General features: G+C 45.5%; 2 protein-coding genes across 9 annotated transcripts in view; one reads left to right on the top strand and one right to left on the bottom strand.

The window, feature by feature from the left end:
• LOC112247030 (autophagy-related protein 9A-like) overlaps positions 1-10,363 on the bottom strand; it is an 11,647-nt gene extending 1,284 nt beyond the window's left edge. The window contains exons 1-17 of one of the 7 annotated variants that reach the window (XM_042296936.1): positions 10,211-10,363; positions 9,219-9,887; positions 8,822-8,969; positions 8,684-8,727; positions 8,303-8,367; positions 8,039-8,188; positions 7,677-7,818; positions 7,404-7,544; positions 7,113-7,233; positions 2,948-3,123; positions 2,698-2,820; positions 2,368-2,555; positions 2,102-2,255; positions 1,683-1,862; positions 1,219-1,425; positions 369-589; positions 164-281 (exon numbers count right to left, since the gene is read on the bottom strand). In XM_042296936.1, coding sequence (XP_042152870.1) covers positions 164-281; positions 369-589; positions 1,219-1,425; positions 1,683-1,862; positions 2,102-2,255; positions 2,368-2,555; positions 2,698-2,820; positions 2,948-3,123; positions 7,113-7,233; positions 7,404-7,544; positions 7,677-7,818; positions 8,039-8,188; positions 8,303-8,367; positions 8,684-8,727; positions 8,822-8,927 — 2,136 coding nt within the window. In that variant the 5' untranslated portion in view covers positions 8,928-8,969; positions 9,219-9,887; positions 10,211-10,363. Of the gene's footprint in view, positions 1-163; positions 282-368; positions 590-1,218; positions 1,426-1,682; positions 1,863-2,101; positions 2,256-2,367; positions 2,556-2,697; positions 2,821-2,947; positions 3,124-7,112; positions 7,234-7,403; positions 7,545-7,676; positions 7,819-8,038; positions 8,189-8,302; positions 8,368-8,683; positions 8,728-8,821; positions 8,973-9,218; positions 9,888-10,210 lie in introns of all 7 variants that reach the window. The other 6 variants (XM_042296939.1, XM_042296938.1, XM_042296940.1 and 3 more) reach the window with 6 other exon arrangements.
• A 6,027-nt stretch (positions 10,364-16,390) lies between these two features.
• LOC112241095 (unconventional myosin-X) overlaps positions 16,391-27,500 on the top strand; it is a 69,879-nt gene continuing 58,769 nt past the window's right edge. The window contains exon 1 of one of the 2 annotated variants that reach the window (XM_042296935.1): positions 16,391-16,698. In XM_042296935.1, coding sequence (XP_042152869.1) covers positions 16,678-16,698 — 21 coding nt within the window. In that variant the 5' untranslated portion in view covers positions 16,391-16,677. The remainder of the gene's footprint in view (positions 16,699-27,500) is intronic. The other variant, XM_042296934.1, reaches the window with a different exon arrangement.

The following is a 27,500-nucleotide window of genomic DNA, read 5'->3' as shown; positions in this document are numbered from 1 at the left end:
GAGAGAGAGGAGAGAGGAAGTGGGAGGGAAGTGGGAACAAGGAGAGAGAGGGGGGAGAGGAAGTGGGAGGGGAGAGAAGGGGGAGAGACACATTTACTTGACGCTCTTTATTGCAACATTTGTAAAACCATCCATCCAGACACAGACAGACAGACAGACAGACCTCATGTATATAGAGTGCGTGGATGCTCATCTCCGTGGAGGCGTATTCTGATAGGACGAGACTAGTCAGTTGACCTTCCCACACACTACTGCCTGAACTAGCAGTTCGAGCATCAGTACTGGTGGGGGGGAGAGAAAGAGAGTTAGTTGATTGATGGTTAGTTGATAGATTGCTTGATTAATTGTGGGAGGAGTGTGGGCTTTACCTTGATCCCGGCATGGCTCTGCTTGCAAAAGAGGCGTGTCCGGCCGACCTATGGGCGGAGCTACAGCTGCCCCTCGTGCTGCTGACTGAGAGGGAGCGCAAGGCTGACGCTCCGTCATTAACACCCACCGGCCCGTGATCGGTCAAGGAGCCGTCCCGCCCCAGATGAAGAGAGGCCAATGAGGGAGGACCTGCCAGGAAGTTAGCTATGAGACTCCTTGGCTGAGACAGAGACAGAGAGACAGAGAGAGAGAGACAGAGACAGAGACAGAGACAGAGACAGAGAGAGAGAGAGAGAGAGAGAGAGAGAATTTGATTTTTTACCTTTAATACCAGTGTAAACAAAAAAACTCAGAAATGTATACAATGTTAAACTTGAGATCAAAATTGAAGTGTCAATGTATGTATTGGCATGTCTGTCTGTCTCCCTACCTCTGACAGTGAGGTGAGAGTGTGTCTGTCTCCCTACCTCTGACAGTGAGGTGAGAGTGTGTCTGTCTCCCTACCTCTGACAGTGAGGTGAGAGTGTGTCTGTCTCCCTACCTCTGACAGTGAGGTGAGAGTGTGTCTGTCTCCCTACCTCTGACAGTGAGGTGAGAGTGTGTCTGTCTCCCTACCTCTGACAGTGAGGTGAGAGTGTGTATGTCTCCCTACCTCTGACCCCGACAGTGAGGTGAGAGTGTGTCTGTCTCCCTACCTCTGACAGTGAGGTGAGAGTCTGTCTGTCTCCCTACCTCTGACAGTGAGGTGAGAGTGTGTCTGTCTCCCTACCTCTGACAGTGAGGTGAGAGTGTGTCTGTCTCCCTACCTCTGACCCCGACAGTGAGGTGAGAGTGTGTATGTCTCCCTACCTCTGACCCCGACAGTGAGGTGAGAGTCTGTCTGTCTCCTGTAGTCTCTCTCTGTACTCTCTCCTTCAGCTGGCTGATGAAGTGAGTGGTCTCGGTGGGGGGCTGCCACTGGGGGTTGGTGATGGCAAAATGCATCAGGGACAGCTCAGTCTTCCCATCCTCCGCCTGTTGGTAAATAGATGCCTCTGTCTTCCCCTCAGACATCCACTGGAGGGAGGAAGAGGAAGAAGTAAGAGAAAGGAGAGAAGGAAGGAGTTAGGGACGGGAAAGGGTGAGAGAGAGGGAAAGAGAGTCACTATTTATGCATTGCCCATCTGTGTGTGTGCGTGTGTGTACATATGAGCCGTGTGTGTGTGTGTGTGTGTGTGTGTGTGTGTGTGTGTGTGTACATATGAGCCGTGTGTGTGTGTGTGTGTGTGTGTGTGTACATATGAGCCGTGTGTGTGTGTGCGTGCGAGTCTCACCGCGGGGTGACCGTGCTGTCTGATGTCCATCTGAGCGAAGGAGCAGGTGTCTCCCACCCCTACCACCTCCACGGTGAAGTTCCTGAAGAAGTCAATGATCTCCAGAGACTTCCTCCTCAGACTGAAGATCAGGATGAAGGGAGTCACCAGGGGGCTGGTCAGCTCCTCTAGGATAAACACCTGGACAGGCAGAGGAAAGGTTAAAACACCTGAATGCTGATCTAGGATCAGGTCACCCCCCCCTGTACATAATCGTCTTCATTACAACCTTAAAAGGGAACACTGATCCTAGACCAGCACTTCTAATCTGAGACGCTTTGTGAATAAAGGCTCTGGCCAGGTAGAGAGGAATATGCTACGTGCTTCAGAAATGACTCATAAGTTCATGCTTTATAAAGGGTGGCTATAGTGCTACTCACAGCCTTGTACTGGAAGAGCTGTGAGAACTGGTCTCGTGTCTCGTAGCGATGGGCGTTGCCCTGCCAGTGGTCTGGCATGTAGTGGATGTGAGCCAGGATCAACCTGAGCAGCTGCTCTGGACAGTAGACCAGGTGTTTGTCTGGGATAAAAGACCTGAGGAGAGAGGGAGAGTGTGAAAGAATGTACCAAACCCTTCAAAATGACCTAGCACACAGACAAACACACACACAGATAGACACACACAGAGACAGACACACACACACACCTGCAGACAGTGATACACACTCCCAGCAGGGTGATGGACGACAGGACGTGTTCCACGGCGAGGACGTCTTCGTCGTAGATGGTCAGCGCAATGAGGACAGCCAATAGGGAGCCAGCAAAAAAGGCCACGTTCTTAGCCACCACCGTCAGCAACGGGGACAGGAAGCAGTTCATATACCTAGAGGACGCCTGGAGGGGGGACACACGCATGGAAGTGAAGAACATCTGGCATTTAGACACCACTGACAGCAACAGACAAGAATCAGTTCATCAATTTCACAAAAATTACCTTACACACCCTTTATGTGTGTGTGTGTGTGTTCATTCCTACTTTGTAGCCCTTGCTGAGCCGTGACATCAGTTCGTGGTCCAGCTCATTGAAGTGGCGAAGGTAACATCGACCGTACAGAGACCAACACCTCGCTCCCAAACTACCTGGCTCACGCTTTATCACCTACATGCACAAACACACACACACACACACACACACACACACACACACACACACACACAAATAAATGAGCTTTACAGCATCTGTTACACCTCCATAACGGAGCACAGCGGTGTGTGCGTGTCCCTACCTCTGTATAGCTGAAGAAGGCATACAGTATTTGCCAGACCAGTACGACAGGACAGAGTAAGAGGTTGGCGATGCCGATCCACAGTATACGTGATGCCAGTTTGTCTGCCAGCTCCAACCTGTTACCACCTCTCTTATACTGCGGCTTCAAACTCCACTCACTCTCAAACAGAGAGCCTGGGAAGAGGGGGTGAGAGAGAGAGAGGGACACAGAGAGAGAGAGAGGCGAGAGAGAGAGAGAGACACACAGAGAGAGACCCAAAGACACAGAGAGCGACAGAGACAGAGACAGAGAGCGACAGAGACAGAGCGACAGAGACAGAGAGAGAGACAGAGACAGAGAGAGACACAGAGACAGACACAGAGAGAGAGAGAGAGACACAGAGAGAGAGAGAGAGACACAGAGAGAGAGAGAGAGAGAGAGACACAGAGAGACACAGAGAGAGAGAGGTGAAAAGTAGGGATGCACAATATACAAAATTGGTGAACATATCGGTATCAGACAATATTAGCTAAAAACGGCGACATCGGTATCGGCCCGATGTCTAGTTCAACACCGATGTGCAAAACTGCTGTCAAAGCTGACGTACCTATATAAACGTAGGTACATAACGTCATGACGCCACGTAAAATGTGGCGCAACACAGCCTTCCTCACCTGTCCCACAATGTCTGCCGTGTGGATCGAGCAGTCAACAAGTCCAGCAGACATTTGAAAGAGTAAGAGATTTTCAGCGAGACAACTCAAAAGGCATAATCCATTAACACCAAGATAATGGAATTCATTGCCCTTGACAATCAACCGTTCTCTGTTGTGGGTGATGTTGGCTTACGCGACTGGTCGAGCGCCGGTACACACTACTGAGTGCGCTATTTTTCAGCGTCACTGCTATTAGCTTCACGACATACTATGGAACGCCGTTCGGGTCTTTGCGTGTCAAAAAAGATACACGTCAAATAACACTACTTGACAATAACACTATTTGACGCGTTAAATAAGCTTTCAATTTGACACGTCAAATAACACCTGTCTATCAGTCGCACTGTCAAAGCTGTACAAAAAAAGTCTGTAAACAAGCCAACCCCGGCCACGAACGACGTGTTTACAATACCGCATTGGTAATAAAGCATCATTTGTTCAACCGCAACATCTGGGGTAGCTATAGCTAGCTAGCTTTAGCTTGATACCTAGCTAGCACCAATGCTTCCAGCCTGAAAACAATGACCAGTTATTCTTAGCAATGATTTAGGAATCCTTGTGAGTAAGTATTAGCTAGGTTGCCACTTGTCGTTTGCTTATTGAAATCGAAACTTCAGTTCATGAAAATAAATAACTAGCTCAGTGGATCTGGGCTGATTCCGGCTGAGTGTCGGGGCACTCGGCTGAGAGTCAGACTCGGCCGACATCGTGTGGCCCGAGTCTGGGCCGCCTTCAGCAGTATTACTTATGGCTAGGATGTGGGGATTGAGCTCGGGCCGATTCCGGTGTGAGTTATCTGGCCCAAATGTACTACTTGGGGCTCAGGCCTCTGGCAGATGATTACACGGGCTGCTTTACATAATTAACATTTCATTATTTATTTTTCCATATTTTCTCATTGTTTCTGTGATCAAAAAATACAATTAACATTTAAATGAAATTCTTTAAGGCAATTGATAAGCATTAAAAACTTTGTGGAGCGAGCCTCCCGAGTGGCGCAGCGGTCTAAGACACTGCATCACAGTGCAAACTGCGTTGCTACAGATGCTGGTTTGAGAACCGTGCCGACCACAACCTCCCCAGAACCATGAGGCGATGCACAATTGGCCCAGCGTCATCCGAGCTAGGGGAGGGTTTGACCGGCCAGGATGTCCTGGTCTCATCACGCTGTAGCGACTCCTGTGGCGGGCCAGGCGCATGTACGCTGACACAGTCACCAGGTGATTCCTCCAAGACAAAATATTTTTTGTAATTTTTTTATAATTTGTATGTATAAAATGTATAATATTCATATTTAAAATGACTAAAATGGGGTAATTTTGTATACATTTATTTAAATTTGCATCGGGCCGCTTCTAGGGGGATTCTGGTAAGATGCCGGCGAAGTCGGCTGAATTCTGGTAGACGGAAACGGCCCGATGTACTTGGGCCAATTCTAGGCAGTCATTCATTTTGATTCCGGGCCGAGTCCGACACCCGGTTCAATCAGTTCCGGTCCCCCGGAAAAGGGCCGCTTCTAGGCCGATTCCTCATTGCTCCTAACCCTTTTGCCCAAAGATAACGTTATATGCAGCCAGCTAGCTTCACCTGACTAGTGAGGCTCAACTGGACCGGGTTATGTGTTGTGAGTCTAGCCACAATAAGGATTAGGCACAATAGTGGAATTTGCGATTTGCCTTCAAAATAAAAGTATCTCTTTGAAAGTGATGCAGAAGGTTAAAATTGGTGGAATCATGACACATTTAGACTAGATCATGTTAAACTTGGTTGGAATTTGAAGCAATGAAATGGGGTATCAGTCTACTCGGTGACACCCACAGAACACAACTGTGAAGAATTTACGCAAATATTAGCATTGTAGCTCTTATCGCGGGACTGTGACTGTGTGAAACCACCTCCCCAGTCAGCCTATTGTGTGTATTGACATTCATATTGCACTGTACAGCTTTACCTAAGGATTGGGGATCAATGAAATGAGGTATCAGTCTACTCAATACCCAATATATTTTTTCCAGACCCCAAAACATCCACGCAGTATGGTTTTTCCTCAGGAATAGTGTTCAATACACATAGGTTGACAACAAATGTGGCTCAATTCACAGTTGTTTCAGAGTCCCGCAATAAGAGCTACGACGCTAATGTTCTCTGGGTGTCACTGAGAAGACTGATACACCATGTCATTAATCCACAGGTAAGGCTGTTCAGTGAAATAAGTTTGCCCCAATGCAATTCTAAAGTATAATACATCCAGTGTGATTCAAACAGATTTTTATCAAATTAACAAATTATTGTCTTTTGTTGATTTTATATAACAACATTCCAACCTCGTTTAGCATGATCTATTCAATTATGGCATAATTCTACTATTTTGTATCACAGTCAATGACATACTTTTATTTTGAAGGCTAACCGCAAATTCCACTATTGTGGCTAATCCTTACTGTGGCTAGCTTCCCATAGATGGGTCCGACCACCATTAATCAAATAAGAACGGTCTTATAAATGAGGGTTATTTTGGATGGTGACACCTAGCTATATATTCAGAAAGCTAACTATAGCTACTGAAACAGATGATGTCATTTTGCTGTTTTTGGGGAAGAACATGGTTTGCATCCATCAGCTAGCTAGCTTTTTTATGACCAGCACTGTAGGTGCACGAGACAAGTTGACCAGCATCATAGCATAGGTATCGATGAATCGTTGTGACATATGAAATACGAGTGATAGTGTAACCAATGTGTAATAACTACGTAAAAAACGTATGAACGCGTTAAATGATTATGTGACGTGTAGTCATATTCAGGTCCTGATTGGTCAACAAGCTTATTTGACACATCAAAGTGTTATTTGACGTGTATCTTTTTTGACATGCAAAGACACAAACGGCGTTCATAGAAATCCTGGTTGAGAATGAAACAACTGAACAAATGAACAACGAAACAGCACCGCAAGTAAGTGAAATAAATAGGTTTTGATTAGGTTTTTACTGGTAATGGGGACATACATAAATGCCAACAAAATACATTGTTGGTCAGTGTGGTGTGTTTGTGTGTGTGTGTAACTTATATTTAACTACTCAGTTAAGAACAAATTCTGATTTACAATGACACCCTACCCCGGCCAAACCTGGACGACACTGGGCCAATTGTGTGCCGCCCTATAGGACTCCCAATCACGGCCGGATGTGATATAACATGAATTCGAACCAGGGACTGTAGTGACGCCTCTTGCATTGAGATGCAGTGCCTTAGACCGATGTGTCCATGTGTGATAACTATTTAACTGTACTAGAATGCTTAAAAGGCCACTAAAATGTTTAATATCGATATGTTTTTTTTTTTGGCAAGGAAAATATTGGATATCGGAACCGGCCAAAAATGTCATATCGGTGCATCACTAGTGAAAAGTGTACCAAACAAAGCGTACCAAGCACAAGCACAAACTACAAAACACACACACACACCAACCTGGCCCCCAGAAGAAGATGAGTTCAAAGTTGTACTTGAGGCCGCGGGTGTAAAACACACTCTCCCCGAGCAGTGGAGGGCGGAAACGCACGGGAAGGAGGGACTTATTTACCATGGCAACCTGGAGGAAGAAGAAAGGGGTTTAGGTGTTGTTGTTTTTGATTGACAGGTGGTTCAGTAGCAGGAGTACAAGCAAGGAATGGTAAAGAAGCTGTACTCTGACAATAACACAAACACACGTGAGTGCACACACACACACACACACACACACAGACACACACACACACACACCATGTAGTTTTTGAAGCGCAGGATACGGTGGTATATGTCCAGTTCTGTGAGTTCTTTCTTGTGGATACAGATCTGGTGTTCCTTCTGGATCTCAACGATCCGGGCCTGAACCTCCTGCCATGTGAAGTATGGCAGCTCTGCCTAGAGAGGGGGGAGGAGAGGAGGAGACAAGGAGGAGGAGGGGGGAGGGGAGGAGGAGAGGCGGGGTGGAGATCAGTAGTTGAACCAGTAGGTTGAAGACACGCAGACAGACACACTCACACACACACTCACCATGCTCATCTTGAGTGCGTTGGTGTAAAAGGAGCGTATCTCCCAGTAGCAGCAGACGTTGTAGATGAACTTGATGAGGCGATGCAGCCAGAACACTCCAGATATCATCAACACAAACATCACTGCCACATTGTCACGGATACTGGCGGGGAAAACAACAATCAGGTTGTCATGGATACTGACGGGAAAACTACAAGCGGGTTGGCATGGATACTGGCGGGAAAACAAACAGGTTGTCACGGATACCGGTGGGAAAACAACAAGCAGTAAGGACAATTTCCAGCATTCCTTATCAACTTGAGTGCTAAAGATCTGTTAATGAATTGTTTATACTGAATTTATAAAGCATTTATAAGCCTTACCTTGCACCGCAGACGTCCACAGGCAGGAAGGCGTCAGGCAGTGTGACTTTGGAGGAGTCGGTGTGGTTGACAAACTTGTTAGCGAACAGAATGTCATAGTCCACACAGTTAGCCAAGAAGACTGTGAATCCTACCACAAACAGCAACTGGCTACAGAGGGGGAGAAAGGGGGAAAGAGGAGAGAGAGAGAGAAAAAAGTTAAAAATGACCCCTCAGGACACCGACATGGACCACATAGAAGACACACACACACAGTGTACTTACACCAGCTCAAAGACCTCTCCCAGCAGCATACAAGTGAAGCCATTCTTCTGGTGCAGGTTATAGACGTGCCAGGGGTCAAGGATCAGATGATGACATAAAAGTAGCATGTGTCCTCTCATAATGAAAGTCTAGTCGGCTATAGTATTAACTCAAGTCACCAGCTCAACATTCTTCCTCCTGGAGAGCTAATCAAATAAAATAAAATAAAATCAAATTTTATTTGGGCGTGCAGGCTTTTATTCCAGCCCTGCTCTTACACACCAGATTGTATTTTTCTCCCGGAAGGTGTTGACCCTCCTGGTCTTAAAATAACCCCTGGGGTAGTTGTAGTAGTGAATGATCCGGGAGTACAGACAGAGACACAGAGGGGTAAAAGGATATCCTCTGGAAGAACAGGTCCAGGTTCTCTATGTGGTGCCACGGGGCTGCAGAGAACAGTCAACAACAAAAACAGGTTAGTGTGTGTGTGTGTGCGCACGTGTGTGGATGTGTGTGTGTGTATCTACTTAAGAGCTTTACACTTGTTTCCATCAGGTATGTGCACCAGTAGGTTCTCCTCTCCGGGTGGAGAGTCACTGTATGAAGCCTCTAGGCGCTGGTACTCTGTGTCAAAGTGTGCCGCCATGGTAACCACAGCTTCAGTTAACCCCAGCAATCAAGCCCCTAGCTACTGATTGGACCAGTGGACAACAGAAAGGGTGGGAGAGAGAGAGAGAGAGAGAGAGATCAGTGCCATAAATCCACAGATATTCTGTATTACAATAACAATGTGTCTTTCTCTTCCCTCGTCTGCACTGGATTGAGTAACAGAGGGAGCCTCTTTCAGACATCCACCTATCCAGCTCCTCAAATGAAAGTAAATAAAGGAGAGGAGGCGAGGAAAGGAAGCCATACTCGTAAATAAGCCATACCACACCTGTGCTCCATCCATCACTTGGAACCCGGATGTAGCAATGCTTGAAAGACACGACAGACAGACAACTGACAGGTGTGGATATAGGCACACAAAAGCAATTCTTGCAGCAAATAATAGGCCATAATACCACGAAAGTTCCATGACCGTTTGCCTAGTATACAACAGCCATCGTTAATCATGTTGGCCAATTTAGACATGTCACTGGCAGAACGCTGCTGACACAATGGACAGTGTTGCGAAACGTGCTCTGCGACTCGAGCGGAATCACAACCACAGACATTGAGACAGACAGCGTTTTAAACCACATTATAGCCTACGGCTCTAATTTTACTCCCCTGACAAATTGTGAGCGTCAAAAACCAAGTGTATTAATGATTTTCGACCAACGTGCGCAGCGAGGCTTTAATTTATATACAATGGGAATTCCTGATCCAGCTTGTCTTTTGAAAGGCGACAATGACACGCAGCCTCCTCCTATGCTATAATCTACATGTACGTGTAAACATTGTTGCATCTTCGAGTCCTCAGCAAATAGCTTACCTGGAAAATGATTCGGCTACACGTATTTAGGCCTACATACAAGAAAATGGCCCACCTTTGTTGACCAAACATAGATTAGCTCCATTCCAGGATTATTACACGTTAGGGGATTGCCGTTTACATTTCACCCTACAGAAAGAGAACATGGAACATTTACAATTCTAATATTATGAAATTGCAACGATAAACCTATCCCACTGCTTGCAATATAGCAATGATTTTATAAAGCACACACACACTGTGTAACGTTAGCTAGGCAGCCCGGGAAAGTGTAGGCAGATGTGCTATCCTAGGAAGAACCGAAACCGTGAAGATTATTTGGTTCTCAGGATACTGGCAAAATGCTATTGTTGAAAAAAATGTGCTTGTTTAAGGCAGATCGACAGAAACATCACAATGATTTAGCTCTATATTTTCATACCACACTCGACTATTAGTCTGTCGCAGCCTACCTTTGACACGTCAACGGCAGGCGGTCTAATCGTCAAGGAGAATTGCCGAGCCCTTTTTTAGAAGACGTCTAGGTTTTGTTTTCGTGTTTCTTTTTGAGTCTGAGGCGACATTTGGTTTCATTTCTGAAAACACATCATGTACACCGATGCCTGTCACGGCTGATTGATACCTGGTTTAGCCAATCAGAAGAGTGTTTTTCACAAATGGGAAGAAAACAGCCAGTCATAGACAGTAAGAGGCGGGCTCTCAAAGCTCCTGGTTCGGCTTTTATGACACGCCCTTTGAACCTCACACAGGGTTTATGCCATGCAGGTTTTGGTTAATGGTCAATTATTATATTCCTCCATATTTTGAATTAAATGTAAAGCAATCTCATCTATCGTCATCTAAAGCGCAAAAGTATCTAGACTACATGTAGTTCCTGACGACGAGAAAACTTCAATTATGAATTGAATGTACAGTCATTTTTAATAAAGCCTATATGATATTTATGGGCGCGCCTCTAAATTTAATGAATGGTATTTTACCGCCACTTGGTGAATATGTATGGTATTACAATAACATTGACACAGTCGGAGGTGCTGCTATACTAAAACTAACCTCAGGGTTGCGCTATAAACCCAACCTACTGCTAACGTTTGAAGTTGCATTGGCTGTGCCTTACAGTCTAATGATGAAATCGATTAGACTCTCAATTACATGTATCTGCTATTAACCAAGTTGTTTGTTCTAAAACAAGGCATATAGACATTGTGGAGTGTGTGGATGAGAATATTCATAATGTGACTGTGGGCTGCTGGAGTGACAGCTGGCCTTTTGTTCAGTGTGTCTGTTGCATATATAAGCAAACTATTTGGCCATCTGTTTCATCCTTTCATTCTCCCCACATCGCTCTCCATCTCACCCTCTACCCCTTTTCTCTCGCTGTCTGTCTTTGTGTGCGTGTGTGCAGGCGTGTGTACATGTGTGCGTGTGTAATCTGCTCATTATAGTGAGTAGGGCTATTAAATCTGGTGCGATTAGGATTCATTTGGGATAATCTGATAAAGTCTGTCCAAGACAGAAACACTACACTCTTAGGAAATAAAAGTGGTATCTAGAACCCTTTACATGGAACCCAAAAGAGTTCTACCTGGAACCAAAAAGGGTTGTCTTATAGGGACAGCCGAAGAACCCTTTTTTCTAGGAGTGTACAGTTTATAAACACACACATCTATTCTGACAACAACCCCTAGTTGGTACTGAGATGCTAAATGATGATATGGCAATAGTCCTATGGGCAACACCTTCTGTTCATAACACAGGCCTCAGTGTGTAAAACAACCTTAAATGCAGTGTACTGACGAATGAACAGTATGTTTCTGAAAAATAGGCCAACAAACCCAAGATAGTTAAGTGGCTGGATCAAATCACATTTTATTTGACACATGTTTCGTTAACAACAGCTGTAAACTAACAGTGAGATGCTTCGTTGCAGGCTCTTCCCAACGATGCAGACAGAACAATATAATGAAAGAACACACAATGAGTAACGATAACTTGGCTATATACACGGGGTACCAGTGCCGAGTTGATGTGCAGGGGTATGAGGTAATTGAGGTAAATATGTACATATAGGTAGGGGTAAAGTGACTAGACGGGATAGATAATAAATGAGTCAAAAGAGTTAGTGCAAAAAGAGTCTATGAAGATAGTTTGTTTAATAGTTTCCCAGAATATTTAGCAGTATTATGGCTTGGGGGTAGAAGCTGTTCAGAGTTCTGTTGGTTGCAGACTTAGTGTATCGGTACCGCTTGCCGTGAGGTAGCAGAGAGAATAGTCTATGACTTGGGTGGCTGGAGTCTTTGACAATTTTTAGGGCCTTCCTCTGACACCGCCTGGTATAGAGGTCCTGGATGGCAGGGAGCTCGGCCCCAGTGATGTACTGGGCTGCACACACATCCCTCTGTAGTGCCTTGCGGTCAGATGCCAAGCAGTTGCCATACCAAGCGGTGATGCAGCCAGTCAAGATGCTCTCAATGGTGCAGCTGTCCATGCCAAATCTTTTCAGCCTCCTGAGGGTACTTGTCGTGCCCTCTTCACGACTGTGTTGGTGTGTGTGCACCATGATAATTCCTTCGTGATATGGACACCGAGGAACTCAAAGTGCTCAGCGATCAGCTCCTTTGTCTTACTGACGTTGAGAGAGAGGCTGTTGTCCTGGCACCACACTGCCAGATCTCTGACCTCCCTGTCGGCCGTCTCATCGTCGTCGGTGATCAGGCTTATCACCGTCGTGTCGTCAGAAAACTTGATGATTGTGTTGGGGTTGTGTGCGGCCACGCAGTCATGGGTGAACAGGGTGTACAGGAGGGGACTAAGCACGCACCCCTGAGGGGCCCCAGTGTTGAGGGTCAGCGTTGCGGATGTGTTTCCTACCCGCAACACCTAGGGGCAGCCTGTCAGGAAGACCAGGATCCCGTCAGGAAGACCAGGATCCCATCAAGAAGTCCATGATCCAGTTGCAGAGGGAGGTGTTTCATCTCAGGGTCCTTAGTTTACTGATGAGCTTTGAGGGCACTATGCTGTTGATGGCTGAGCTGTAGTCAGTGAACAGCATTCTCACGTAGGTGTTCCTTTTGTCCAGGTGGGAGAGGGCAGTGTGGAGTGCAATAGAGATTGCGTCATCTGTGGGTCTGTTGGGGCGGTATGCGAATTGGAGTGGGATAGATGTCACCAGGGGTACTCTGCTCCAGTCGGAGAGCAAACAGACAGCAGAGACATTGCCAAAGTTCACATATTTATTTAGGACTGGTAGTTGGACATGGTAAAGGTTGGTGTGTGTGTGGTTCTGTAACTAAATGAGATGTCATAAGCAGGTTACATAACATGAAAAGATAAACAACGTGCTCCAATCCACCTCATAGAAACTTAAATTAGGTGCTGGATCCTCGGAAATAATCCAAAGAACAGAAATAGGACAGCACTCCGGTAAATAAACGTACATTTTTACACGACATAAAAGGTGATAAGGATAAACCTATTAAACCAATACAGCTCAAATAAAGAAAATAGAAAAAGCAAAACAAAAATGACTCTTTTAACTTGGATAAGCACAACTGGAAAGAAACAGAGAAATGGCTTGACAGGCTCATTCACATGTCTAGTTTGTATTTAAAGCCTATCAGGCCAGTCCTGATAATTAGTGACAGGTGTGTGATTGCATGAGAGTGTCAACAGGTGAAATCAACTTGCCTGATCAAGTCCATCTCAGCAGATTGCTGCTCCACTCTGAGGGCTTTTTTACAGTTTCACTGTCATTGTTGTTTACAGATGTATGAATGGGCTGACTTGCCTAACTAAGCTGTGTTAGTGTGCGTGTATGCGTGCGCACGTGTGCATGCCCGGCTGAAGGGGATATAGCTGATTAAATTATCTCACTGTCTGTAGGGCGCCAGGAGGTCGCCACGCCAGATAATTTAGTAAGAAGACATGCTGTCATTGGTGTGTGTGTGTGTGTGTGTGTGTGTGTGTGTGTGTGTGTGTGTGTGTGTGTGTGTGTGTGTGTGTGTGTGTGTGTGTGTGTTGTGGGGGGGGGGAGTCCCCTGTGGTGATAGGGGTATCCAGGATGAAGTAATCTCTCATGGGATTCTTAATTAGATCGCACCCCCTTCTCCTACTGTATTTCCCTAAATACCCTCACCCCTCTCCCCCCTTCCCTCCCCCTCTGCCTCCCTGAAAGACCAGAGCAGACGTTAAAGAACCAGTCAGAGGAGACTGACACACATACTCGTGCAGATGCATACTGTACATGCACACACTAAAACATGCATAACAGTATACATACATCTGCAAACACTATACAGCATTCAAGTAGCTTTGTGTCAGTGGGTTTTGAGTAATGTGTTTGTGATAGTAGGGGGGATGGGTTAGTGAGATACATGTTCTGTCCCCTATGTTTGAGTCAGGGGGTAATGAAATAATGAATGGTGGGCAGAGGCGGGATGGAGGTCAGTGTTGTGTGTGGGGGCAGATCAATTTACTGTTCACACACACACACACACACACACACACACACACACACACACACACACACACACACACACACACACACACACACACACACACACACACAGAGGACAAGTACATTAGAGTGTCTAGTTTTAGCAACAGACGCCTCACAAGTCCTCAACTGGCAGCTTCATTTAATAGTACCCGCAAAACACCCGTCTCAACGTCAACAGTGAAGAGGCGACTCCGGGATGCTGGCCTTCTAGGCAGAGTTCCTCTGTCCAGTGTCTGTGTTCTTTTGCCCATCTGAATCTTTTCTTTTTATTGGCCAGTCTGAGGGCTTTTTCTTTGCAACTCTGCCTACAAGACCAGCAACCCGGAGTCACCTCTTCACTGTTGACGTTGAGACTGATGTTTTGCGGGTACTATTTAATGAACTGCTTGTTGAAGACTTGTGAAGCGTCTGTTTCTCAAACTAGACACGCTAATGTCCTTGCCTCTTGCTCAGTTGTGCACCGGGGCCTCCCACTCCTCTTTTTATTCTGGTTAGAGACCGTTTGTGCTGTTCTGTGAAGGGAGTAGTACACAGCGTTGTACGAGATATTCAGTTTCATTTGATTTGATGTGTTGTGGCGAACCAGTCGCCTTATATCTGCTTTTGGTCAGTTATCTTATGCCTCAATGTTGCAATACTGGCGACCCCGTGATGCTGAGCCCAATATCTCCTTCATCTTTTCCACAGAATCGTGGAGGGCCTGACATGTCAGAGCAGAGTGCAGTGGTGAGATCTCTGATTGGTCAAAACATCTCCGATTGAACTGGTGACAGAACCCTGGCTGCGTCATAGGCCTGCCTCTTGCTTCTTCTCAACTGTCAACGGAAGGTTTCCACTTCTTGAAAATATGTGACCATGTAAGGTTCAAATCTGAAGATGCTGTTTCTTATAACTGATCTGATACAAGCTTCTCTCCCCACTGGCCAATTCGCACCAGTCACAGACATTTGAGTCATTTTGCAGATGCTCTTATCCAGAGCGACTCACAATAAATAAGCTTTTGTTCTTGCGCATCACAAACACACCTGATTCAAATATTAAACTAATCAAGGTTTTCTCTCTGTCTGGGCCATAATTAGCTGAACCAGGTGTGTTACTGCAGGGCTGGAATGAAACCCTGCACTCCGGGTAACTTTCCAGAACCAGAGTTGGATAGTTTTCCCTCTATCTCTCGCTCGCTCTATCTCTCTCTGTCTCTGTGCTCACTCTCTCAGATGAATAGCCTGTCGGTGTCCTCTCTCTTTTTGTCTCTTATTTCAGACGGTTATAAATGTGTATCTAAGACAGAAAAGATAAAAAACGTAGTAGAGAGAGAAAGAGAGAAAAATATATTTACAGCCATTTCACCTAAAACTGATTGGCTTTGACATTGTGAGGGATGGGATTTCCCACAGACAACATGTGACATGCCTAAAGGGCATACACATGCAGAGAGACTGAGAGAGACAGATAGAGAGAGATGGAAGGGAGAGGGCATAGTATCTCTTCTGGCCCTGAGGGTGGTTTCTGTCCCAGGTAGTCCACAAATGGTGGCTTTTTGGGAAAGTTCACATAATGAAAGGGAAAGGGGGATACCTAGTTAGTTGTACAACTGAATGCCTTCAACTGAAATGTGTCTTCCACATTTAACCCAACCCCTCTGAATCAGAGAGTTGCGGGGGACTGCCATACAACATCCACGTCTTCAATGCCCAGGAAACAGTGGGTTAACTGCCTTGCTCAGGCGGCAGAGCTACAGATGTTTACCTTGTCAGCTCGGGGATTCGATCCAGCAACTTTTCGGTTACTGGCCCAATGATTAACTGTGTGTGTGTGCGCGCGCGTGCGTGTGTGACTCTCAGCTCTGTTTACATCCTGTTATTTTCCTCCTCTTCAGAAACAAACGGAATTCATGAGACGATGATAACATGTCATCTGTTGTGGTGGCGTCAAAGATTTTGGATAAATATGTGCAAGCGATGATAACGTTGCTACCTAACTCTGTCTCTCATAATCATTATCCTTACCATTATTCGTTTTCACACAAACATACACTCGGTTGCGTCTCGGTGGAGTCCGTCAGTTCAGGGCCAGGACTGAAGAGGGAACCGTTGGATTCCCTGTTCGGGATTTATCTGACTTTTTTTATAACGGTACACACGGAGAAGAGGTGTGTGTGTGTCCTCTCTCTCTCTCTCTCTCTCTCTCTCTCTCTCTCTCTTACTCTCTCTGTGTTCACGTTGGGTGGGAACACACATCAGGGATTGTAGCCGTCCGGATTTAAATCGGGACGTTTACAAATGAATGGAAATCACCACCGAACAAGACCACCACCCGCCCCGAGCTCGCCCGATGCCCGCTGTAATTTAGCTCCCTGTTAACACCGGCACGCGTCTGCCCACCGATTGACTTCACGAGCGCCGGGCAGCAACATAGAGAAGAATGGAGGCGTTTTTCGCAGAGGTAAGCTGGGATGAGAGAATCGCTTTTCCCCCGTTTAACATTATATTTCCCCGGTACTGTTTGGCCTAGGGATAGAAATATGAAATGACATGGTAGCCTGTCATAAGACCCGTTGTGTGAATATCGTTTTGACATTTTATTTGGTGTAGGCTATGATGGTGGTTCAACAAGAATCCATATATGGCCGACCCTCGACAGACACAAGCATAATAAAACTATTCGGGTAGGCTACGGGAGAAAATATAGTAGGTGTAGGTTACGTGTCACAATATCGAAAACATTTGCTTTCTCGCTAGCTCGCTTGCTTTCTCTCTCTCTCTAAATGTAGGCCAATGTCATCAACACAAGTGAATACTAGCCTACCTATCATATTAGACAAAAGTCTACTGTCAGGATGTGCTAAAATGGCACCACACCACTCATAATGTAGCCTGCACTGCCATCCTCATCTGTCCATTCTCTCAGAGGAGAGGAGTAGCCTAATTGGCTTAATGCAGGCTGATCAGAAAATAGGCTGGTCTTTTCATAATGCTGCATTTCGGATTAAGACCAATCTGTTAAGGGAGAAAAGCGTGGTATCGTTACTAGTCAAACTGCTAACCTACTGGGGTATTAGTGTCTATACGAGTATGATCAGGGTTGTGTAGGGCTGTGTCTCGGAGAAGGAGGATGGGAGGTGTGGCTATTGCGGGATTTGAGGAGGGGGGTGGAGAGAGGAGGAAGATGAGAGGGTGGGTGCTTCTGTACGATGAAGGCGAAATGGAAGGATACGAATTGACTGTAGGTGAGACAGCAAGTAGCGATGGCTATGGTTGTTATTACGGATTATTAACTCCATGTCCGAATCTCTCTCTCAAGTCAATTCAATTCAAAGGGGTTTTTATAGGCATGGGAAACATACGTTTACCTTGTCAAAGCAAGTGAAATAAACAAAAGTGAGAAGAAACAAAACACAACATCAACAATAAAATCAAAAAGATTTACAGTAAACATTGCACTCATAAAGGTTTCAAAGGCGTTTCAAATGTTATATTATAAAACCATGTACAGTGTTTTTAACAATATGGAAATCTCTCTCTCTCTCTCTGTCTCTGTCCTGACATCTGCTATTAAATGATTGATGAAACATCCCCCGTCCCTCTTTTACGTAGCTCTGGATTCCGTGACTGCAGAGAGAGAGAGAGAGAGAGAATCTCTCATGTCTTGGTGTTTAAATTGCGTTGTTACCGATTCTCCCAGATCATTAAACTAATTTACGACTTTTCGCTCCGTCTCTTTGCCAGCGGCCTAACAGAGCTCTCGTCTGGTCACCAGTTTGCTAGCCCACTGAGTTTGGCCCAGTAGAAAACCTTATTCCATAAACTACATGTGTTTTCTGCAGGATAATCTATTATACGTTAATATATTGACAGGTTGTTGTGACAATCTAAGCCTAATAGGTTTAGACATGTGTAACCGATGTGAAATGGCTAGCTAGTTAGCGGTGGTGCGCGCTAATAGCGTTTCAATCGGTGTCATCACTTGCTCTGAGACCTTGAAGTAGTTGTTTCCCTTGGTTTGCAAGGGCCCTGACTTTTGTGGCGCGATGGGTAACGATGCTTCCTGGGTGTCAATTGTCGATGTGTGCAGAAGGTCTCTGGTTCGAGCCCAGGTAGGGGTGAGGAGAGGGACGGAAGCTATACTGTTACACGTGGTTGGTGTGTTCTTTGTTTCTAACACATAAAGGCCGCATTCTTCCCCAATTCACCCCGTTCAGGCCTGGGGATGAATGGTGCCAACCTTACCACCTCCTCCTCATCTTCTTTCTCCTTTCTTCCTTCCTCTTTTCTCCTCACCTCTATCTCCTCTCTCTTTCTAAGTCATTCCGTCATGGTGTTGTGGTTTTCATTTCAAACACAAACAAACACATCACACACACAAACACACACACACACACACACACACACACACACACACACACACACGGCTTGTCTCGTCTGTGCATTCATGTGTTATCCTCTAACTGTAGGCTACTTACCTCCATCCTTCTTTATCTCGATCTGATATAGCTTTAACAACCGCCCCTTCTCACTGTGGCGTCATTCATTCTGTGTGCGTGTACACTACCAGTCAAAAGTTTTAGAACACCCCCATTTTCCCAGTTTTTATTGACATTTTATTGAAAGTCCAGTGAATAACCTGAAATGGTATAAAGGTAAGAGGTAAACTGCCAGAGGTTAAAAAAAAACATTTAAAAAAAGTTTGGATTACCAAAAACTGAAAAACAAGGTACATTTCAGAGTTATAAAAAAAGAGCCTTTTTTCAGGGAACAAGTAAAGGGTTAACAACGTACAGCTGTTCTGCAGCAATGGTCCTAAATTAAGCCTTGAAAGTTGACGCTAACAATTCCTACAGGTGTCCCAACTTTTGTTGATTACTTACAAACCCTCTGTCTGTATAAAAGCAGTGTTGGGACAGACTGTTACTACACCCTCTGTCTGTATAAAAGCAGTGTTGGGACAGACTGTTACTACACCCTCTGTCTGTATAAAAGCAGTGTTGGGACAGACTGTTACTACACCCTCTGTCTGTATAAAAGCAGTGTTGGGACAGACTGTTACTACACCCTCTGTCTGTATAAAAGCAGTGTTGGGACAGACTGTTACTACACCCTCTGTCTGTATAAAAGCAGTGTTGGGACAGACTGTTACTACACCCTCTGTCTGTATAAAAGCAGTGTTGGGACAGACTGTTACTACACCCTCTGTCTGTATAAAAGCAGTGTTGGGACAGACTGTTACTACACCCTCTTAAGCATTATTTTCACTGTATTGTACTGCAGGAAGTAGTATATTGCAATCCTAATGGATAGAGAAGGGCAATTAACAAAGGAAGATCGACAGACCATTATAACCCTTAAGTGTAGCCAAGGTGTCAGTGAGTACAGTTTCCTACACCATCAAAAGGCACTTGGAAACTCTGACAGGAGGAGGTCTGGCAGACCCAAAGCCACAACAGAATCAGAAGACAAGTTTCTGAGAGTCAACAGCTTGCGTGATAGGTGGCTCATAGAACAACAGCTTCAAGCACAGCTTAACACTGGTCGAAGTCAGCAAGTCTCAGTTTCACATGTGAAGAGGAGACTTCGAGCTGCAGGTTTGACAGGTCGAGTGACAGTATGAAAGCCATTGCTAAGATGGCAAAATAAGAAAAAGAGGCTTGCCTGGGCCACGAAGCACCGCCAGTGGACTACTGAAGACTGGAAGACGGTCTTATGGACCGATGAAATATGCTATTCATCACGCAGGGTTTTTGTCTACCGTCGAGTAGGCGCAAGGATGGTTCCTCAGTGTGTGACACCAACTGTCAAACATGGAGGAGGAAGCATGATGGTCTGGGGCTCTTTTGCTGGAACCAGAGTCGGCGACTTGCGCAGAGTGAGTGGCACCCTGACCCATAATGGCTACCACAGCATTTCGCAGTGCCATGCAATTCCATCTGGTGTGCACCAAGTTGGTCAAGGGTTCATCCTACCTCAAGATAATGACCCAGAACATACCTCCAGGCTATGGGGTTCATCCTACAGCAAGATAATGACCCCAAACTTGCCTCCAGGCTATAGGGTTCATACTACAGCAAGATAATGACCCAGGACACCCCTCCAGGCTATAGGGTTCATCCTACAGCAAGATAATGACCCAGAACATACCTCCAGGCTATGGGGTTCATCCTACAGCAAGATAATGACCCAGAACATACCTCCAGGCTATAGGGTTCATCCTACAGCAAGATAATGACCCAGGACACACCTCCAGGCTATAGGGTTCATCCTACAGCAAGATAATGACCCCAAACTTGCCTCCAGGCTATAGGGTTCATCCTACAGCAAGATAATGACCCAGGACACACCTCCAGGCTATAGGGTTCATCCTACAGCAAGATAATGACCCAGAACATACCTCCAGGCTATAGGGTTCATCCTACAGCAAGATAATGACCCAGAACATACCTCCAGGCTATAGGGTTCATCCTACAGCAAGATAATGACCCAGAACATACCTCCAGGCTATGGGGTTCATCCTACAGCAAGATAATGACCCAGAACATACCTCCAGGCTATGGGGTTCATCCTACCTCAAGATAATGACCCAGAACATACCTCCAGGCTATGGGGTTCATCCTACCTCAAGATAATGACCCAGAACATACCTCCAGGCTATATGGTTCATCCTACAGCAAGATAATGACCCAGAACATGCCTCCAGGCTATAGGGTTCATCCTACAGCAAGATAATGACCCAGAACATACCTCCAGGCTATAGGGTTCATCCTACAGCAAGATAATGACCCAGAACATACCTCCAGGCTATATGGTTCATCCTACAGCAAGATAATGACCCAGAACATGCCTCCAGGCTATAGGGTTCATCCTACAGCAAGATAATGACCCAGAACATACCTCCAGGCTATAGGGTTCATCCTACAGCAAGATAATGACCCAGAACATACCTCCAGGCTATAGGGTTCATCCTACAGCAAGATAATGACCCAGAACACACCTCCAGGCTATAGGGTTCATCCTACAGCAAGATAATGACCCAGAACACACCTCCAGGCTATAGGGTTCATCCTACAGCAAGATAATGACCCCGAACACACCTCCAGGCTATAGGGTTCATCCTACAGCAAGATAATGACCCAGAACACACCTCCAGGCTATAGGGTTCATCCTACAGCAAGGTAATGACCCCGAACATACCTCCAGGCTATGGGGTTCATCCTACAGCAAGGTAATGACCCCGAACATACCTCCAGGCTATAGGGTTCATCCTACAGCAAGGTAATGACCCCGAACATACCTCCAGGCTATAGGGTTCATCCTACAGCAAGATAATGACCCCGAACACACCTCCAGGCTACGTCAGAACTACCTTAGAGGAAAAGAACAAGACGGTAGACTTCAAATCGTGGAATGGCCAGCACAGTCTCCATACTTAAACCCCGTCGAGCTGGTTTGTGATGAACTGGGCAGAAGGGGGAAAGCAAAGCAACCTACAAGTGCAACACATTTGTGGGAACTTCTGCAACAGTGTTGGGAAGAACTTTCTGAACGATATTTTATTTCCATTGTAGAAAAAATGCGTGTTCGGCTGTTATGTCAGCAAAAGGTGGCTACTTTTATCAAAAGTAAAAAATGTAGATACAATTTTGTTCAACAAAACTATTTCATGATTTCTTTTTTGTCTCCAATTGTCTATCTGTTCTATGCTTTAGTTTCAGAGTACATTAAGAGATTAAACTGTGTGAATTTCAATAAAAACTGGAAAAATTAGGTTCTAAAACTTTGGACCGGTAGTGTGTGTGTGTGTGTGTGTGTGTGCGTGTGTGTGTGTGTGCGTGTTTGTGTGCGTGCGCATGTGTCTGTCTGTCTCCATGGGTGTTGTTACAGATGTAGTAAATTCTCTACACTGTGACTCAACACGTCACACCTCCGTATCCCTCGGCAACAGTGGAAGGGGAGGCCTGGCCTATAGGGGTCCTAGTGTCCCCCACCACATAAATACACATTGTAAAGATGACACTGTGTGACGTGTTGGACATTCATTCCAGTCTTCTTTCTCTCTCTTGCTCCCCATCTCCTTTACCTCTCTCTCTCTCTCTCTCTCAATTCAATGTCAATTTAAGGGGCTTTATTGGCATGGGAAACAAATGTTAACATTGCTAAAGCAAGTGAGGTAGATAATGAACAAAAGTGAAATAAACAATACAAATTTACAGTAAACATTACAATCACAGAAGTTCCAAAAGAATAAAGACATTTCAAATGTCATATTATGTGCAAATAGTTAAAGTACAAAAGGAAAAATACATAAGCATAAATATGGGTTGTATTTACAATGGTGTTTGTTCTTCACTGGTTGCCCTTTTCTTGTGGCAAAAGGTCATAAATCTTGCTGCTGTGATGGCACACAGTGGTATTTCACCCAATATATATGGGAGTTTATCAAAATTGGGTTTGTTATTAAATTCTTTGTGGATCTGCGTAATCTGAGGGAAATATGGGTCTTTAATATGGTCATACATTTGGCAGGAGGTTAGGAAGTGCAGCTCGGTTTCCACCTCATTTTGTGGGCAGTGTGTCTTCTCTTGAGAGCAATGCAATGCTCACTGAGTCTGTACATAATCAAAGCCCTCCTTAAGTTTTGGTCAGTTGCAGTGGTCAGGCATTCTGCCATTGTGTACTCTCTGTTTAGGGCCAAATAGCATCATAGTTTGCACTGTTTATTGTTAATTCTTTGCAATCTGTCAAGTAAGTATCTTTTAGTTTTCTCATGATTTGGTTGTGTTGCTGTCCTGGGGCTCTGTTGGGTCTGTTTGTGTTTGTGAACAGAGCCCCAGGACCAGCTTGCTTAAGGGACTCTTCTCCAGGTTCATCTCTCTGTAGGTGATGGCTTTGTTTTGGAAGGTTTGGGAATCGCTTCCTTTTAGGTGATTGTAGAATTTAACGGCTCTTTTCTGCATTTTGATAATTAGCGGGTATCGACCTAATTCTGCTCTGCATGCATTATTTGGTGTTTTACATTGTACACTGAGGATATTTTTGCAGAATTCTGTATGCAGAGTCTCAATTTGGTGTTTGTCCCATTTTGTGAATTATTGGTTGGTGAGCAGACCCTAGACCTCACAACCATAATGGGCAATGGGTTCTATGACTGATTCAAGTATTTTTTAGCCAGATCCTAATTGGTATGTCGAATTTTATGTTCCTTTTGATGGCATAGAAGGCCCTTCTTGCCTTGTCTCTCAGCTTGTTCACAGCTTTGTGGAAGTTACCTGTGGCGCTGATGTTTAGGCCGAGGTATATATAGTTTTCGTGTGCTCTAGGGGCAATGCTGTCTAGAGGGAATTTGTATTTATGGTCCTGGCAACTGGACCTTTCTTGGAACACCATTATTTTTGTCTTACTGAGATTTACTGTCAGGGCCGAAGTTTGACAGAATCTGTGCAGAATATCTAGGTGCTGCTGTAGGCCCTCATTGGTTGGGGACAGAAGCACCATATCATCAGTAATCAGTAGACATTTGACTTCAGATTCTAGAAGGGTGAGGCCGGGTGCTGCAGACTGTTCTTGTGCCCTCGCCAATTCGTTGATATATATGTTGAAGAGTGTGGGGCTAAGCTGCATCCCTGTCTCATCCCACAGCCCTGTGGAAAGAAATGTGTGTGTTTTTGCCAATTTTAACCACACACTTGTTGTTTGGTTAAAATGTGCAAAAAACACACACTTCTTTCCACAGCGCTGTGGGGTGAGACAGGGATGCAACTCTCTCTCTCTCTCTCTCTCTCTCTGTCAAACCCAGTGGCTGGGGTAAACTCTATACTGTGCAATGTTGATTCACTGTAAGCACGAGAGTGGCACATATTGTGTGTGTGTGTGTGTGTGTATGTGCTTGTGTCCATGCCTGCAGCGTGTGTGTGTGTGTACACTATGAACTAATATATTCACTCTTATTAAAAGGTCTGTTCTGAATGAGTTATGGCTGCCAGACCCCCACTCTTTACATCATGATGAATTAGACAGAGGACACACACACACACACACACACACACACACACAACTTATTTAGCCGGCAGAGGCCAACCCTCTGGGGGTCCTTTTCATCATCATTTCATTTATTTTCATTCCTTCATGATCCCTCCATCTCTCCCTCAGAGCAGGCAGCTGTCCCTCCCTCATAGAGTTCCACTCTCTCTCTCTCTATCATCCCCCTTCCTTCCTTCCTTCCTTCCTTCCTTCCTTCCTTCCTTCCTTCCTTCCTTCCTTCCTTCCTTCCTTCCTTCCTTCCTTCCTTCCTTCCTTCCTTCCTTCCTTCCTTCCTTCCTTCCTTCCTTCCTTCCTTCCTTCCTTCCTTCCTTCCTTCCTTCCTTCCTCTCTCTCTGTCTGTCTGTCATCCCCCTGTACAGTATCTCTCCCTCTATTCCTTCCCCCTTTCTCTCTGGACAGAGAGAGAGATGGCGATGGGGTCCAGATCTCAACCGAGGGCGGGATTCCAGGTTTTAGTCTATAAACCTGGCAACCCAGGCAGAAAACCTGACGCCACACTGGCAACCCAAGCGTGAAATGTCAGGTGACATTCTCCTTCTGTGGCCTGCACAACCCCCCCTCATATTTTGATCAGTGGTGCGAAAGTCTGTGTCCTTGTGTGTGTGTGTCTCTCACTCTCTTTCTCTCTCTCTGTTGACTTATGTGTAATGTGTGGCAGTGCTTCCCCTACAGATGTATAGGCGGTGCCTCTCTCTGTTGGCCCCTGCCTATAAGGATGAGTTGGGCTTCTATTGGTGCAATTGGTCATTTTCATGCCAGAGGATTTAGATGTTGCGTAAGGGGCCTGGGCACCCTGCCTGGATATTAAACTCAGGGAAAGACTGTTGTGTAGTTTAGTGTTTAGTGTGTGGTGTAAAGCGGGAAGGGTATGTTATAGTCATGCATAGAGTGTATGCTGATTCATTGGAGAGGAGAGAGAGAGAGCAGTCGCTTGAGATGTGTGACCTATTTTCAGCAGAACCAACCGCATTCCTTCTGCTTAGAGCTGCATCAGCTCTGCCTCTCTCCGTCACTCCGTCTCCCGTCTCGCTTGTCTCTCTTTTTCCTCCCCCACAATCTCCGATCTCTTCATCCCTGGTACATGCCCCCGGCCGGCCGGCCTCTCTCGCTCTCTTTCTCTCTCTCCCCCCTCTCTTTCGCTTTCCCCCTCTCTCTGTCTGTAGGCATGGGAGTAGCTCTCCATCTTTACAGCTGTCTTTCACACTCACTACGAACACCAACTCCCAGTGTCCTCAGTTGTTTTCTCAACAAAAACACCATCTCCCAGCAACCTCAAGGTGCTAAAATCTAAAGGGTTAGGTATGGGGTTCCCGAGCGGCGCAGCGGTCTAAGGCACTGCATCTCAGTGCTAGAGGTGTCACTACAGACCCTGGTTCCATTCCAGACTGTATCACAATCGGCCGTGATTGGGAGTCCCACAGGGCAGCACACAATAGGCCCAGGGTCGTCCGGGTTAGGATTTGGCCGGGGTAGACCGTCATTGTACATAAGAATTTGTTCTTAGCTGACTTGCCTAGTTATATAAAGGATAAATAAAGAAACATTTTTTGTTGTTATCCCATTTAGTAGGCTATTTTACACCTCCTTTCCTGTGCTGCTTATTTAGTCTGCTGTCTCCATGGCGCTCTGTCTCCATGGCGTTGCCATGGAGCCTGGTTGCCAAGGCGTTTCTGGGGTTTGACTGTAGTTTAATCCAAGATCAGAGAGAATGTGATAATTAGCCAACTGCTCGAAATTAGGCTTGAATACACACACGCACGCACACACACACACGCGCACACACGCACTCACGCACGCACGCACGCATACACTCATGTACACAATACACACCCAGGTTAATCCGCCAGGCTGCTGCCTCTCTGTGTGTGATGGGGTCTAAGTTGCCATGGTGTGTTTTAGCTGGTTCAGAACAGTCTCAGATGAATCATTAATGTGTTCTGAGACACAAGGGACCGAAAGGAGCTCCAGCTTTAAATAACCTGAACTGCACTGAATATGCAAATGGAAGTCATTATACTGATCATAACTAATCTAGTACAATAGTTCAATAGACTCCCTAATGTGTGTGTGTGTGTGTGTGTGTGTTCACTGCCAGGTGTTTGGTACCAGTGGAACTAACCCTACTGGCCTTTCTGACAGATCTGACTTATACATTGACTGTATAAAACATTAAGAACACCTGCTCTTTCCGTGACGTAGACTGACCAGGTGAATCCAGGTGAAAGCTGTGATCCCTTATTGATGTTAAATCCACTTCAGTCGGTGTAGATGAAGGGGAGGAGACAGGTTAAGGAAGGATTTTTAAGCCTTTAATTGAGACATGGATTGTGTATGTGTGCCATTCAGAGGGTGAATTGGCAAGGCAAAATATTTAAGTGCCTTTGAACGGGGTACGGTAGTAGGTGGCAGGTGCACCGGTTTTTGTCAAGAACTGCAACGCTGCTGTGTTTTTCACACTCAACAGTTTTTTTTAATGTGTATCAAGAATGGTCCACCACCCAAAGGACATCCAGCCAACTTGACACAACTGTGGGAAGCATTAGAGTCAACATGGGCCAGCATCCCTGTGGAATGCTTTTGAGACCTTGTAGAGTCCATGCCCTGACAAATTGAGGCTGTTCTGAGAGCAACTCAATATTAGGAAGGTGTTCATCTCTATTTGGTTAGACATTGAGACTTCTCTTTCAAAATATCCCTTGCAGGATCTTTTATTTTTCAGAAGTTTCAAGTCTGTAGAAGATCACTGCAATAATCCCGTTCCACTTAACACACTCAAAGTACGGAGGTCAGTTCAACGCTTCCTGGGAAGGTCCAAACTAACCTCTGCTCTTACCCCAATTCTTAACAACTCAGATTTTAGTCCAGGATTGCTGGATGCTGGCTTTAACTTATGGCTTAATAAGGGCATACGCAGGCTAAATGACTTATTCGCTGATAAGATTTGATCGTCATTTGAGCAGATGGTCGAGAAATTTCAACTCCCAAAGCAGGACTTTTTACGCTTCCTACAAGTAAGACATTATATTCTGAAGAGCACCACCTTAATTGGGAACCCTGTTGTGACTGTCATTGAACGAATGCTTTTTTTCCCACAAAGGAAAATGTCTGTAAGTCTGTTTTATGATGCTTTAAGGTCCTTTTCTGCTGTCAACACACAGAGGGTGAAACAAGTGTGGGAGAAAGAATAGTCTGTTACTATTGACGAAGAGATGTGGG

This window comes from Oncorhynchus tshawytscha, linkage group LG14 (genome assembly GCF_018296145.1).
Source record: "Oncorhynchus tshawytscha isolate Ot180627B linkage group LG14, Otsh_v2.0, whole genome shotgun sequence".
In the NCBI taxonomy this organism is placed as follows: Eukaryota; Metazoa; Chordata; class Actinopteri; order Salmoniformes; family Salmonidae; genus Oncorhynchus; species Oncorhynchus tshawytscha.
The sequence above is the reverse complement of the archived record's forward strand: the minus strand, read 5'-3'. Positions and strand labels throughout refer to the sequence as shown.